This window comes from Oncorhynchus nerka, linkage group LG14 (assembly GCF_034236695.1).
Source record: "Oncorhynchus nerka isolate Pitt River linkage group LG14, Oner_Uvic_2.0, whole genome shotgun sequence".
In the NCBI taxonomy this organism is placed as follows: domain Eukaryota; kingdom Metazoa; phylum Chordata; class Actinopteri; order Salmoniformes; family Salmonidae; genus Oncorhynchus; species Oncorhynchus nerka.
The window spans coordinates 28,749,728-28,764,597 of record NC_088409.1 but is presented as its reverse complement, the minus strand read 5'-3'; the positions used below and the strand labels follow the sequence as shown (position 1 = coordinate 28,764,597).

At 43.6% G+C, this 14,870-nt stretch overlaps 2 protein-coding genes across 6 annotated transcripts; both read right to left on the bottom strand.

The window, feature by feature from the left end:
• Positions 1 to 75: 75 nt before the first annotated feature.
• LOC135575205 (gastrula zinc finger protein XlCGF7.1-like) lies at positions 76 to 5,994 on the bottom strand. 5 transcript variants are annotated; one of them, XM_065027921.1, is made up of 5 exons: positions 5,847 to 5,991; positions 5,487 to 5,588; positions 3,126 to 3,404; positions 2,953 to 3,040; positions 76 to 2,772 (listed from the first exon to the last, which is right to left on the bottom strand). In XM_065027921.1, the coding sequence occupies exons 3-5, from the start codon at positions 3,360 to 3,362 to the stop codon at positions 1,913 to 1,915; spliced, it is 1,185 nt and encodes a 394-aa protein (XP_064883993.1). In that variant the 5' UTR covers positions 3,363 to 3,404; positions 5,487 to 5,588; positions 5,847 to 5,991; the 3' UTR covers positions 76 to 1,912. The 5 variants fall into 5 exon arrangements, with proteins under 5 accessions (XP_064883993.1, XP_064883994.1, XP_064883992.1 ...); XM_065027922.1 differs by lacking the exon at positions 5,487 to 5,588; XM_065027920.1 differs by lacking the exon at positions 5,847 to 5,991 and having other exon boundaries at positions 5,487 to 5,754.
• A 3,773-nt stretch (positions 5,995 to 9,767) lies between these two features.
• On the bottom strand, positions 9,768 to 14,587 carry LOC135575204 (multiple epidermal growth factor-like domains protein 8). The gene is made up of 2 exons (XM_065027919.1): positions 12,659 to 14,587; positions 9,768 to 11,943 (listed from the first exon to the last, which is right to left on the bottom strand). Exon 2 carries the CDS (start codon positions 11,913 to 11,915, stop codon positions 11,052 to 11,054), a length of 864 nt encoding a protein of 287 aa, XP_064883991.1. The 5' UTR covers positions 11,916 to 11,943; positions 12,659 to 14,587; the 3' UTR covers positions 9,768 to 11,051.
• Between the last annotated feature and the right edge of the window lie 283 nt (positions 14,588 to 14,870).

Below are 14,870 nucleotides of genomic sequence, written 5' to 3'. Positions count from 1 at the left end.
ACTAGGAGAGTGACCTTCACATAAAAGCTCCTCTTCTTCCAAAAATACAGTACAAACCAACAACAAAACTGACGATAATCTTTCAGAATTTATTATCGCCTACTGATCACCAGGTCAATCATTCATGAAACCATCTTCTGTACATACGTTCTTCATTTTTATACAGAGCAAATAAAACATTTTTTTGTGTGTGTTTATAACCTCTTAGACATAAGGTCCCTTGTTTGGGGACCTGTGTGGTTCTGGTACCAGTTCGACCCTGCGTGATGTAGGATGTGAAATCTAACACCACTTGAAGCTGGGATGTCCTTCTACCATTTCAATCACTCTTCCAACTGTCCAACTCCTGGCTGAACCCTATATCACATCTACTGACAAAGCACATGCCTGCAATCCTTACATCATAGCGCAGCAGGAGAGTGGTTTCATTACAGTAGCACATTCAGAGATTGATTAAGGATGAAAGGAGTGTTCCTAAAAAGTTAATATAGTCAAGCTAGAGCTCTGAGATGTTTACAGCGATGGGGGTCAGACATTGTGAACAAGAGAAACATCCAGAAAATAGGAGTTCTCTAACACTAAACAAATATGTAATTTAAAGTTAAGGAAGATGATATTAGTGTCATTTTATAATTTAAGCAATATTTAGAAAGAATAAACACTTCAAAGCTCTATTCATTCAATTTTGTCAAATAGAATTGTATCATTTGTACTGTGTGTACTTGAGCTAGTATCCTCAACATTACTAGTTATCATTTATGGCCCTCATGATACCTACTTTTGGGGATTATGTAGCTTACATTGAACTGGTTAAACGCAAACATCCATAAAACAAAAGAGCAATAATATTAACAAAAGAGCTCCAAAAGTTTTGGAACAGTGAATTATGTTTTGTTCTTTTGGCTCTGTACCTCCAGACGTTGTATTTGAAACGATACAATGATTATTAGGTTAAAGTGTAGACCGTCAGCTTTAATTAGTATTTTTATCCATATGAACAGTTTAGAAATTACACTTCTTGAACATAATCCCCTAAAATGGGGGGGGGTTAATGAATTGGTACAAATTCCTTGTGTGGTAAAAGTAGTCAAAAGTATAGTATTTGGTCCCATTGTCCTAGCACATATTGATTACAACAAGGTTGTTACTCTACAAACTTGTTGGATGCTACAATGATTACGGATAGTCCTGAATAATGAGTGAGAAAGCTAGAGTACAGACGCACAAGTATCATGCCCTCAAGACATGCTAACATCTTACCATTACAATAACAGGGGAGGTTAGCATTTTGAAGGGGTTTGATATTTATGCCTCTAACTTTCACTCATTAATCACAATTCATTCAGTTTTATCCGTAATCATGGTAGCCACTAATATAGAAGACATACACTATTCTAATTTATAATAAAAGTGACAATACAATATTTACCATTAACTTCTATTGAGCACAAAATACCCTGACACACAACCAAAACAAACAGCAAACGCATCCAGTCAAGCTTAATGTAAGCATTGCATGCTGGGAATATGGGACCAAATAATGTAACCATTCCCTTAAAAATGGGGGGGAATATGTACAAAAAATCCTGTTCTTTCTGAGCGGTTCACCCGATATGGATGAAAATACCCTCAAATTAAAGCGGAGTCTGCACTTTAACCTCAGTCGTTGTATAATTTCAAATCCAAAGTGCTGCAGGAGAAACAAAACGTGTCACTGTCCCAATACATGGAGCTCACTGTGACCCAACTGGAGGATTGTTAAAACATTGCAGCGTTATCATAAACCTGGGGCAAAATTTAGTTAGAATTTGATGTCACATCGATCACTGACAAAAGAGATCAGACTCCCCTCCATTTAATTCATAAGAGTAACAGAGTTTCATAAAAGGTGCTATGTTAATATACATCATTATCATTTAGGTTTATGACGTCTAAGCAGGTGTTTGGAGAGGTTGGACTTGCGCGCAAAGCTGAGAAAGCAGTGGGGGCAGGAATAACGTTTCCCCTTGTGGATTTTCATGTGGCCGTTCACATGACTCTGTTCATAAAAGCTTTTCCCACACTCTTGGCAGGAGTATGGCTTTACGTCACGGTGAGTGTGGGTCCTCATGTGCAGGGTCAGAGAAGCAGAGCAGATAAAGCGTTTGTGGCATTCAGAACATTCAAATGGCCTCTCCCCAGTGTGGATGCGCATGTGAGCGTTCAGGCTCGTAGGAGTAGTGAGGATCTTGCCACAATCTAAGCATTGGAAGCCGACTTCCTTAATGACCATCTGTTTAGCGTCCTTAGGTTTATTGCCCTCTGGTTCGTGACACCGGTGAGGCCCCAGGCCCCAGCAATTCTCAAAGCTCTTCTCACAGTCTGCGCAACTGATGTGTCCATTGGTGAGAACAACGGCCATTTTGTGCAAACTCTTGCAGTGCTTCAGCAGGCTGCCCAGGTACTTGAATCTGCGGGAGCACTGTGGGCAGGTGTGGAATTTCTCCTGTACCCTGTGGGGAAGGCCAGTTCTCCGGGGAGGGGCAGGTTTCTGGGGACGGGCAGAGGGGTGGGCCTGGCGGTTATGAATGTCTAGCTGTCGTGGTGTATGGAACATGCAGCTACAGTGGGGACAGAGGTGTGTGGGGCCGTACACTCTTTTACTCTTTGAGACTTGGCTTCTCAACATGGCCAGGTACTGCTTCTGGTGTTTGGTCTTGATGTGGTTCTCCAGGAAGTAACAGTCAGTAAAGGAGATGGTGCAGTGTGGACAAGGAAAGAACTGAGGAGAACCTGAGAGTGAGGGATAGAGGGAGAAGAGATGGGTGCGATAAGAGGGGAGAAAAAAATGGCAAATGTAATTTCTCATTCAAATAGTCCTTGCCAATATTAATATGAATGTTCCAGTAACCATCACCCATTTAAACTGCACTGTTGGGAGTAGACTGGAGTATGTTAAACAGTATGTCCTGCCTCCATGGTTGTCTTCATCCCTCCTGACATCCGTCACCTCCTTCACCAAACAAACTTTAATGTCTCTCAGAAGTGTCTTAACCACCACCTTATGGATTAGAAAGATACAGAAACTACAAGTATGCATTAACAATCTTAATGATCTTACATTAGAAAACACTAATCCTACTTACCTCAGCCAACCTGGTTAGCACTACCACAGGATCCTTGTGGAGTGGACTAGAATCTGAATGAGTTGAACTGGTGCTCTTTGAGAGTGCTTGGGTACAATCTGATTCATCTCTGCTGGTGGAGTCATCACCTGACTGTGGGTCATGTTCTGTTTGTGTTATACCCACGTTTCCATGGCGTTTAGTCCCCATGTTTTTTTTGTGCAGTGGCGTAGTTTTTGAACGTTGTTTGATCTTCATCTTGTTGACTAAAGTGCCTCTAATATCCTACTTACTGACATTCTGAGTGAAAAGAGAAGCAGTTTCAGGCTGATGCTCATGAACAAAGATGAGCTAGACTAGGTCAGGAAACGTAAGGGAAACTCTTTTCATGGCACTTCGACATTTGTGTGACTTTTTCGTAGCAGGTTAGGAGAACTTAGACAGCAGGCTAGGATAATTAAGGTAGCAGGTTAGGAGACTGTGGTTAAGGTTAGGAAAAATCTTTCCTTACCTGCTATGAAAATCACTGTATCGAAGTGCCATGAAAAGAGTATCCAGGACCAAAACAGCCTATACACACAGAAACACTGCAGACTTAGGCCGCTAGGCAATGATGACTACACACAATGGCACAGGCTTTTATTTGATTAAATCACTACATAATAGGCCATTAGAGACAGGATTGTATTTGAGCAAGGCATCTACATTGAACAAAAATATAAAGGCAAAAAAAAGTGTTGGTCCTATGTTTCATGAGCTAAAATAAAAAAATTGAATTTTCCATGTGTACAAAATGCTCATTTCCCAAAAAGAAATTGCACAAATGTTTGATTACATTTAGCAGACACTTATCCAGAGCGACTTAGTCATGAGTGCATATATTTCAGTTTTTTTCCCTCTGTACTGGTCCCCTGTGGGAATTGAGCCCACAACCCTGGTGTTAAAAGCAACCTGCTCAACCAACTGAGACACGTGGGACCATACACATGATCATTACACAGGCGCACCTTGTGCTGGGGACAATAAGAGGCCACTAAAAGGTTCAGTTTTGTCATACAACAATACCACAGGTGTCTCAAGTTGAGGAAGCGTGATATTGGTTTCAACTGTACCGGGCAGATGGCAGACAGCGTGTACGGTGTGTGGGTGAGCAGTTTGCCGATTTCAACGTGCCCCATGGTGGCGGTGGGGTTATGGCATGGGCAGACATAAGCTACAGACAATCACAACTTCATTTTATCTTTGGCAATTTGAATGCAGAGAGATACCATGACAAGATCCTGGGGCACGTTGTAGTGCCATTCATGCACCACATTCACCTCATGTTTCTGCACGGCCCCATGACATAAAGATCTGTACACAATTCCTAGAAGCTGAAAATGTCCCAGTTCTTCCATATCATGAATACTCAGACATGTCACCCAATGAGGCTGTTTGGGATGATCTGGATCGTTGTATATGACAGTGTGTTCCAGTTCCAGCCAATATCCAGCAACTTCACACAGCCATTGAAGACGAGTGGGACAACATTCCACAGGCCACAATCAACAGCCGGATCAAGGATCAACTATACGAAGGTGGTGTGTCGCACTACATGAGGCAAATGGTGGCAACACCAAATAGACTGGTTCTGATACACCTTTTTTGTATGTATCTGACCAGACAAATATCGGTATTCTCAGTCAAGCAAAATTAATCGATTAGAGCCCAATTAATTTATTGCAATTGACCGATTCCCTTATTACTCAGTGAAATCTTCGAAATGGTTGCATGTTCAGTGTATTTTCTTAATACACACAGCTTTGCATAGTTAATTGTTTAATTCCAGCGTTCACTTCCAGCATTTTAATAAATTCTTCATTTCCTGAACTAACGTCTAATCACTTACACACTAAGGTTTATTTTGCCATATAATGCCGATTAGTAGTTATTACGACCGTTTTTACTAAAACGCCAGTAAGTCATCACTGAATAATTTAAACTCAACAAAACATTAGTGTTTAACCGGAATTGTTTACCTAGTGTAAACTCATTTAGACCTGGCGTATATTTGCTGACATATGTGCCGTTACTCAGTTATTAAAGAGAGACAGGCAGCTATTTCAAACGGCGTTTAATTGAAGTTACGGTTAAAGCTGTGTAGAATCTAGCTAGAAGATGGAATTTGTTGAAAACGGCGAGTTAGATACAAAAACACATCACGTGGCGTGGTTTTGGTGAAACTTGGATAAACCAAATTACGCAGCTTCCTACTTAGCTTATTTAGCTACAATTGACAACGGTCACCCACCTAACGTTCGACTTCGTTATAAAGATATCAACGATGTGAGTAAACATTTGTTTTCTACACAAAACATTCACGGGCAAAATAACTTCACTTACCTTCTTCGATTCAAACCAAACACAGTGACCGGAAGAATTCTGTTTGCACTTCCTTGGCGTGGGTGTAGATTGACCAATCAGGTAATCATGTAGAAAGATTGTCTGCTGATTGATGATGATTTTAAAAGAGACACTCGCAGAAAAGTGTGGGTACCTACTGACCTGAAAACAATGAGCCAATATAATCTAAATCTGACCCTTAACCTAATTGTAACAAATTCTGAAATTAAATAGCCTATCGGTTTGCACTGCAGGCCAGCAGTGTCCATTATAGGGTGCGTTCGTATTGCACTCTGGAGGGCGTATCTAAATTCAGAATATTTGTTTATTTTTTTGTTAAATTGAACCCTTTTTACTTACCCTAGCAGAGCTGGTTTTCATGTTATCCAGAGCGTTGGTGACTGTAACTGTGCTGCTGGCAACAACTGAATTAAGCTTATTTTTTGCCGTTGTTTGCTGACACCGGCCCTATTCAACCGGTGTTGAGCGTCTGTAAATTCATCAGTTATAGAGCGAATTTTCGAACGCCTTTATAAAAAAGAAAAAAAAGAAGCCTATAGTCGTCCCCCACTGATGACGTAACATGATATAATGGTCTTCAACAAAATAATTTGACGCCAATTGTTTGTAATTTATGTATGCTTGTGTTCCCTCATGTGCTTTATGTATTGATTTGTTGTTAATAAAAAAATAACATTTAAAAATAAAAAAATAAAAAAAATAATTTGACGCTATTTCAATGACAAATTATTCCACCTCAACCGATGTCTCTCTTATTCTATGCACAAGAAAACCAGAGGTGTGTCATCTTTCCTGGACTTTTAATATTGTCACCTACTACTCAGGTGACAATATGTCATATGACAATATGTCATACTTTCCAGGTCCATACCCAAACAGTTCGAACTACTAATTTTGAAAATTACTCTCTCCAGAAATAAGTCTCTCACTGTTGCCGCCTGCTACCGACCCCCCTCAGCTCCCAGCTGTGCCCTGGACACCATTTGTGAATTGATCACCCCCCATCTAGCTTCAGAGTTTGTTCTGTTAGGTGACCTAAACTGGGATATGCTTAACACCCCGGCAGTCCTACAATCTAAGCTAGATGCCCTCAATCTCACACAAATCATCAAGGAACCCACCAGATACAACCCTAACTCTGTAAACAAGGGCACCCTCATAGACGTCATCCTGACCAACTGGCCCTCCAAATACACCTCCGCTGTCTTCAACCAGGATCTCAGCGATCACTGCCTCATTGCCTGTATCCGCTACGGAGCCGCAGTCAAACGACCACCCCTCATCACTGTCAAACGCTCCCTAAAACACTTCTGTGAGCAGGCCTTCCTAATCGACCTGGCCCGGGTATCCTGGAAGGACATTGACCTCATCCCGTCAGTTGAGGATGCCTGGTCATTCTTTAAAAGCAACTTCCTCTCCATTTTAGATAAGCATGCTCCGTTCAAAAAATGCAGAACCAAGAACAGATACAGCCCTTGGTTCACTCCAGACCTGACTGCCCTCGACCAGCACAAAAACATCCTGTGGCGGACCCCGTGATATGCAACTGTTCAGGGGAGTCAGGAACCAATACACGCAGTCAGTCAGGAAAGCTAAGGCCAGCTTCTTCAGGCAGAAGTTTGCATCCTGTAGCTCCAACTCCAAAAAGTTCTGGGACACTGAAGTCCATGGAGAACAAGAGCACCTCCTCCCAGCTGCCCACTGCACTGAGGCTAGGTAACACGGTCACCACCGATAAATCCATGATTATCGAAAACTTCAATAAGCATTTCTCAACGGCTGGCCATGCCTTCCGCCTGGCTTCTCCAACCTCGGCCAACAGCTCCGCCCCCCGCAGCTCCTCGCCCAAGCCTCTCCAGGTTCTCCTTTACCCAAATCCAGATAGCAGATGTTCTGAAAGAGCTCCAAAACCTGGACCCGTACAAATCAGCTGGGCTTGACAATCTGGACCCTCTATTTCTGAAACTATCCGCCGCCATTGTCGCAACTCCTATTACCAGCCTGTTCAACCTCTCTTTCATATCGTCCGAGATCCCCAAGGATTGGAAAGCTGCCGCAGTCATCCCCCTCTTCAAAGGGGAGACACCCTGGACCCAAACTGTTACAGACCTATATCCATCCTGCCCTGCCTATCTAAGGTCTTGAAAGCCAAGTCAACAAACAGGTCACTGACCATCTCGAATCCCACCGTACCTTCTCCGCTGTGCAATCTGGTTTCGAGCCGGTCACGGGTGCACCTCAGCCACACTCAAGGTACTAAACGATATCATAACCGCCATCGATAAAAGACAGTACTGTGCAGCCGTCTTCATCGACCTTGCCAAGGCCTTCGACTCTGTCAATCACCATATTCTTATCGGCAGACTCAGTAGCCTCGGTTTTTCGGATGACTGCCTTGCCTGGTTCACCAATTACTTTGCAGACAGAGTTCAGTGTGTCAAATCGGAGGGCATGCTGTCCGGTCCTCTGGCAGTCTCTATGGGGGTGCCACAGGGTTCAATTCTCGGGCCGACTCTTTTCTCTGTATATATCAATGATGTTGCTCTTGCTGCGGGCGATTCCCTGATCCACCTCTACGCAGACGACACCATTCTATATACTTTCGGCCCGTCATTGGACACTGTGCTATCTAACCTCCAAACGAGCTTCAATGCCATACAACACTCCTTCCGTGGCCTCCAACTGCTCTTAAACGCTAGTGAAACCAAATGCATGCTTTTCAACCGATCACTGCCTGCACCCGCATGCCCGACTAGCATCACCACCCTGGATGGTTCCGACCTTGAATATGTGGACATCTATAAGTACCTAGGTGTCTGGCGAGACTGCAAACTCTCCTTCCAGACTCATATCAAACATCTCCAATCGAAAATCAAATCAAGAGTCTGCTTTCTATTCCGCAACAAAGCCTCCTTCACTCACGCCGCCAAGCTTACCCTAGTAAAACTGACTATCCTACCGATCCTCGACTTCGGCGATGTCATCTACAAAATGGCTTCCAACACTCTACTCAGCAAACTGGATGCAGTCTATCACAGTGCCATCCGTTTTGTCACTAAAGCACCTTATACCACCCACCACTGCGACTTGTATGCTCTAGTCGGCTGGCCCTCGCTACATATTCGTCGCCAGACCCACTGGCTCAGGTCATCTACAAGTCCATGCTAGGTAAAGCTCCGCCTTATCTCAGTTCACTGGTCACGATGGCAACACCCATCCGTAGCACGCGCTCCAGCAGGTGTATCTCATTGATCATCCTAAAGCCAACACCTCATTCGGCCGCCTTTCGTTCCAGTACTCTGCTGCCTGTGACTGGAACAATTGCAAAAATTGCTGAAGTTGGAGACTTTTATCTCCCTCACCAACTTCAAACATCAGCTATCTGAGCAGCTAACCGATCGCTGCAGCTGTACATAGTCTATTGGTAAATAGCCCACCCATTTTCACCTACCTCATCCCCATACTGTTTTTATTTATTTACTTTTCTGCTCTTTTGCACACCAATATCTCTACCTGTACATGACCACCTGATCATTTATCACTCCAGTGTTAATCTGCAAAATTGTAATTATTCGCCTACCTCATGCCTTTTGCACACATTGTATATAGACTCCCCCCCTTTTTTTCCTACTGTGTTATTGACTTGTTAATTGTTTACTCCATGTGTAACTCTGTGTTGTCTGTTCACACTGCTATGCTTTATCTTGGCCAGGTCGCAGTTGCAAATGAGAACTTGTTCTCAACTAGCCTACCTGGTTAAATAAAGGTGAAATAAATAAAAATAAAAATAACCAGGACAAAGAGTCTGCCAGGCAACCATCTTCTGTACATCACTGTTCCCTAATTAAAAAAAAAAACGAGTAAATAAAAAATGTAAAAAAATAAAAAAGGTTAATAAAAACACGTAAACTAACAAACAAATACAAGAACAATGTAACCCGTCTAATAATGCTTGTGCCCAGACTCGAAGGTAACTGAAGTTAGTGCTTCAATTTTCCTTAATTAGGAGCAATGCTACTAAACAGGAAAGCTGTTATTTTTGTTATATATTTGATTAAATACATGTAAATGAGAAATCTATCTGAATTACCAATCATTTTGTAGTCTAATGGTTGTTTTGTGTAGTGTATCCAGTAGCACCATTCAGATTGTTCCAAAATAATGGGGGGATTCATCTTGTAGTGAGTCATATGAGAAACTGAAGAAAATGTTCTTCTTAAGAGTGCAAAAAACATCTAACAAAAATGTAACACACAATCCTTGAAAATAAAACAACTTTTTCATTCATGTTATCTTTCACCAGGAAGATGGAGCTTTGCACATATTTTGTCCCTTTCCTTTGTCTCCATTATAATCTGACATAATTTCCATACAATGTTTTGTTCCACATAATGTAATTGCTTTCTTGTTCCATTTGTCACAAGACAAATCACAAAAAATAATTACGATTTAATCAAAGCTCTCACTGGCTGATAAAATCATCCAATCGAGAGAGCCAAAATAAAAAAAAGGCATATAAGTTAACATACAGTTCATATCAAATAACTGAAAAAAATAAACTAAACAATACATAGTGTGTTATGTTATCCACTCATAAAATGGCTACAGGGACAGAAGTCTGATAACCTAGTTAAATCCTTCATTTGTAACAAAATCTATTTAAAACAGACATCAAATGTGTCAAAAGTTTTGCTTTGCTAAATATGTTCTCCATAAGCCTCACAATAGGAAACGATACACAACAGGATTGTTAAGTGTAGTTCACAAATGCAGAAGAACTGGAGACAGACGAGCAGAGAAACAAATACAACAGCAACCGATAAAGAACCATGTAACAGGTCCTGTGAATGAACATGTACAAATATATACTTCGGGTTTTGAGTGAATAAACAGACACGTAGCTTAAAAGCCTGCCATATATGAACTTATAATTAATTTCACTCATCATTACTGCCATGATATAAAAAAACATCTGACAAACAAGCATCACTTTCTTTATTCCTATCCTGTCAAATCGATGTTGCACATCCCCCCTCTACATAGCCATGGTGGTGAGGTGCTGATGCCCTAGCAGGACTTTGCGCGCCCTTCCCGCCCCGGGGTGGCCCCCTCAAATGCCGTGACCACAGTACTCCTGGAGGTTTTGCCATAGTGTGACCAGGGCGGACCCCAGGCAGGCGCGGTTAGGGGCCAGGATACCCCCCGGCAGCTGGATGAGGACGGTGGCCACCCCGGCCATGCCGTCGTCCGTGGGCTCCAGGGTGATGGGCCCCACCTTGAAGGTGGAGTAGGAGAAGCCCATGAGCTGGGACAAGAAGGGGTCGGAGCGGCAGAAGTGCTGGTAGCCGCTGTGGGAGGATGGGTGATGGTGGGGGTGCGATGCAGTGGTGTTGGTGGGGACATAGTGGTGGGTTTTGAGGTAATGCAGGGGCAGGTGTTGCCCACTGTTGCCCCCTCCACCCAGGGTAAGGTGGTGGTGGACGGTGGGGCCGGAGCCTGGCTCGTGTTTGTAGGAGATGGCTCCAGCACGCCCCCTCTAACCAACTACAATGCCCCCCAGCCTGCCTTGCCAACGACAATGCCCCTCTGTGGAGGGCACTGGGGCTCCTCTGGCTCCAAATAGACAGTGAGCTTGGTGAAGGGCCTGGATGCCATCTTGGTCATTTCCTGGATATGACGCCTCTGCTCTCGGCGGAAGTCCATGAACTGCTTGATCTTCCAGAGGAGGACGCAGACGGAGAGGAAGAGGAAGAAGCAGGAGAAGAAAACAGAGAAGACAACGAACAGGTCGATGTGAGCCTGGTCCTGGCGGAGGAAGAGCAGGCCCTGGGACTCGCCCCGTCTCTCCTCGGTGCCTACACCACGCAGGGCGATGTAGAAGCGGCTGGACTTCAGGGAGTGGACCTCATGGGGGAAGGTGATGACCACGAGGTCACGGACACCTCGAACAATCAGCACCGTCTGGGGCTTCCACATCGTGATATAGGAGATGAGCCCCTCCGCCTTGGCCTCCCGTACCTCCCTGTCTGCCCCCTGGGGCTTGGCGTGGAGCTGCAGGGGGGTGTTGGGGAGCATGGCCCCACCCAGGCTGGATGAGGAGTTGGCATACACCTTCATAGGTGACAGAGGTGTCTCCTTATCCCCTCCGCTCGCCCCACCTCGGGCCACCGACTCGTCCTCGATCTTGATGGCGTGGATGCCTGTGTAGAGGTCCACTTCTACGATGAAGGTGTCATGGGAGTTGGACACGTACACCTCCACCTCCCGGGAGGTCATGTCGACGGTGACTCGGATGTCCACGTTGGTGAACTTTGGCTGGGCATCGAAGAAGACAGTGTGTCCCTTGGGCAGATTGCGGTTGGTGGGGGTCGACGCAAAACACTCATTGTCCACGTTTGTTCTTTCCATCTTGCTTTGAGTTTATTATTAATCACACCTGTTGTATTCGGAGCATGTGATTAATAATAAACTCAAAGCAAGATGGAAAGAACATATAAATGAACTAAAACAGACAGTGAGTCACTTTCCAAACAGAGTAGCAGCAGCTTGCATGTGAGTGGGTGTGTAGAGTCAGTATAAATGTATGTGCATATAATGTGTGAGTGAGCAGATGATGGAGTGAGTGACAGTGTGTGAGTGTGTAGGGCCCTGTGAGTGTGCAAATATTGAAATGAAAGGTCAATAAATATACAAGACAAACTCAGTCTGTGTAGTTATTTTGTTAGCTAATTATCAGTCTTATTGTTTGGGGATAGAAGCTGCTGAAGAGCCTGTTGGTGTCAGACTTGATGCCTTCCTTCCACACCTCCTAATATAGATGTCCTGGATGGCAGGGAGCTCGGCCCCAGTGATGTACTGGGCTGTCCCAAAACCCTCTGTAGCGCCATAAGATCGAGGTCGGTGCTATTGCCATACCAAGCAATGATGTAGCCAGTCAATATGCTCTCAATGGTACAGCTGTAGAACCTTTTTAGGATACTACGTATGTATACCAACTGAATATGTAGCCGTGTTTGCAGGACAGGTGGAGTGGTAGTACTGATGATTGTGATGATGTAATGATGATGAGGTTGTGTGTGTGTATTGCTGCTGAGGTATCCAAGTGCTACTTCTTCTGCCGTTAATGATGATTGTGACGTGTGGCTTCCTACCGGCTGAGAACGTAGCCCTGCTTGCAGGTGCAGTGGTATCCCTGGGTCAGGTCATGGCAGTCCTGGGTGACGTTACAGTGGTGGTGGCCGTTGGCACACTCATCCTCCTCTGGGCAGTGGAGGAAGGACCAGCTGCTGTTTATCTGGGGACATACTCCCTCACTCACACATGCACGCACGCACACACACACAGGGGAAAGTGAGGAGAAGAGGTAACTTGAAATAGTTATTGGGAGTAGAGAATATAACCCTAAATGATGGACAATGAAGTTATATTCTATAAAGCTCTTATATTTTATAAATATATATACACTACCGGCAAAAAGTTTTAGAACACATACTCATTTAAGGGTTTTTCTTTCATTTGTACTATTTTCTACATTGTAGAATAATAGTTTAGACATCAAAACTATGAAATAACACATATGGAATCATGTAGAAACCAAAGCAATCTGTGATCCAACTCAACCCAAACCATCTCTATTTGGTTGAGGTCGGGGGATCCTTCTTGGTAAAATTGCCCTTATACAGCCTGGAGTTGTGTTGGGTCATTGTCCTGTTGAAAAACAAATGATAGTCCCACCAAGCCCAAATAGCCATGCTGGTTAAATGTGCCTTGAATTCTAAATAAATGAGACAGTCACCAGCAAAGCACCCCAAACCATAACACCTCCATGCTTTAATGTGGGAAATACAGATGCGGAGATCATCCGTTCACCCACACCACGTCTCACAAAGACAGCGGTTGGAACCAAAAATATCCCATTTGGACTCCAGACCAAAGGACAAATTTCTACCGGTCTAACGTCCATTGCTCGTGTTTCTTATCTCAAGCAAGTCTCTTATTATTGGTGTCCTTTAGTAGTGGTTTAGTTACAGCAATTCAACCATGAAGTCCTGATTCACAGTCATCACTGAATAGTTGATGTTGAGATGTGTCTGCTAACTTGAACTCTGTGTAGCATTTATTTGGGCTGCAAGTTCTGAGGCTGGCAACTCTAATGAACATATCCTCTGCAGCAGAGGTAACTCTGGGTCTTCCATTCCTGTGGCGGTCCTCATGAGAGCCAGTTTCATCATAGCGCTTGATTGTTTTTGCGACTGCACTTGAAACTTTCAAAGTTCTTGAAATGTTCCTTATTGACTGACCTTCATGTCTTAAAGTAATGATGAGCTGTTCTTGCCATAATATGGACTTGGTCTTTTTTTACCAAATAGGGCTTTCCTCTGTATACCCCCCATACCTTGTCACAACATAACTGATTGGCTCAAATGCATTAAGGAAAGAAATTCCACAAATGAACTTTTAAGGCACACCAGTTAATTGAAATGCATTCCAGGTGACAAGCTCATAAATCTGGTTGAGAGAATGGCAAGAGTGTGCAAAGCTGTTATCAAAGCCATTTGAAGAATCTCAAATATAAAACGTGTTTAACACTTTCTTGGTTACTACACGATTCCTTGTGTCATTTCAGTTGTCTTCACTATTACTCTACAATGTAGAAAAAAGTCAAAATAAAGAAAAAGCCTTGAATAGGTGTTCTAAAACTGACACACACACAGTGGACGAGGATCTATTATTCAATCTTAAACTATATTCTAAAGGTCTATTCAATTCTGTTCCCTTTAACGTCGAAGGCCTCGCCGCTGGCAGCACACCAGGGCCAGGTGATGCAGAGAGCACTGGGTGAGCAGGTGTTTGCCTAAACTGCTGCTCTTCGTGAATATTTTGCCACACTCCTTGCATTTGTAAGGTTTCTCTCCGGTGTGGGACATGCGCATGTGAGTGTTCAGGCTCATAGTTGTGAGGATCTTGCCACTCGGAGCAATGGAAGCCGACTTCCAGACATATCACAGGCTTAGTGTCCTTAGGTTTATTGCCCTCTGGTTCATGACACCGGTGAGGCCCCAGTCCCAAAAAAATTCAGGTACAGGAATCTGCGGGCACACTGCACACTTATCCATTTTAGAGCAAGGTCGTAACGTAAAATGTGGAAAAAAGATACAGGTCCAAATACTTTCCGGAATGCCCTGTACATACACACAGAGAGAATGAATACTGCATGCTTGTCTACCATGTTCAAATGTTTGGTAATGCAATAAAAATAAACCAGTGCAGGTCAATGATGGCTTATGGACTGAAACAAATGTGGTCTCTATGTAAGTAACCTTCATTAAAAGTAATGTTTATAACAATACTAGGAGAGTGACC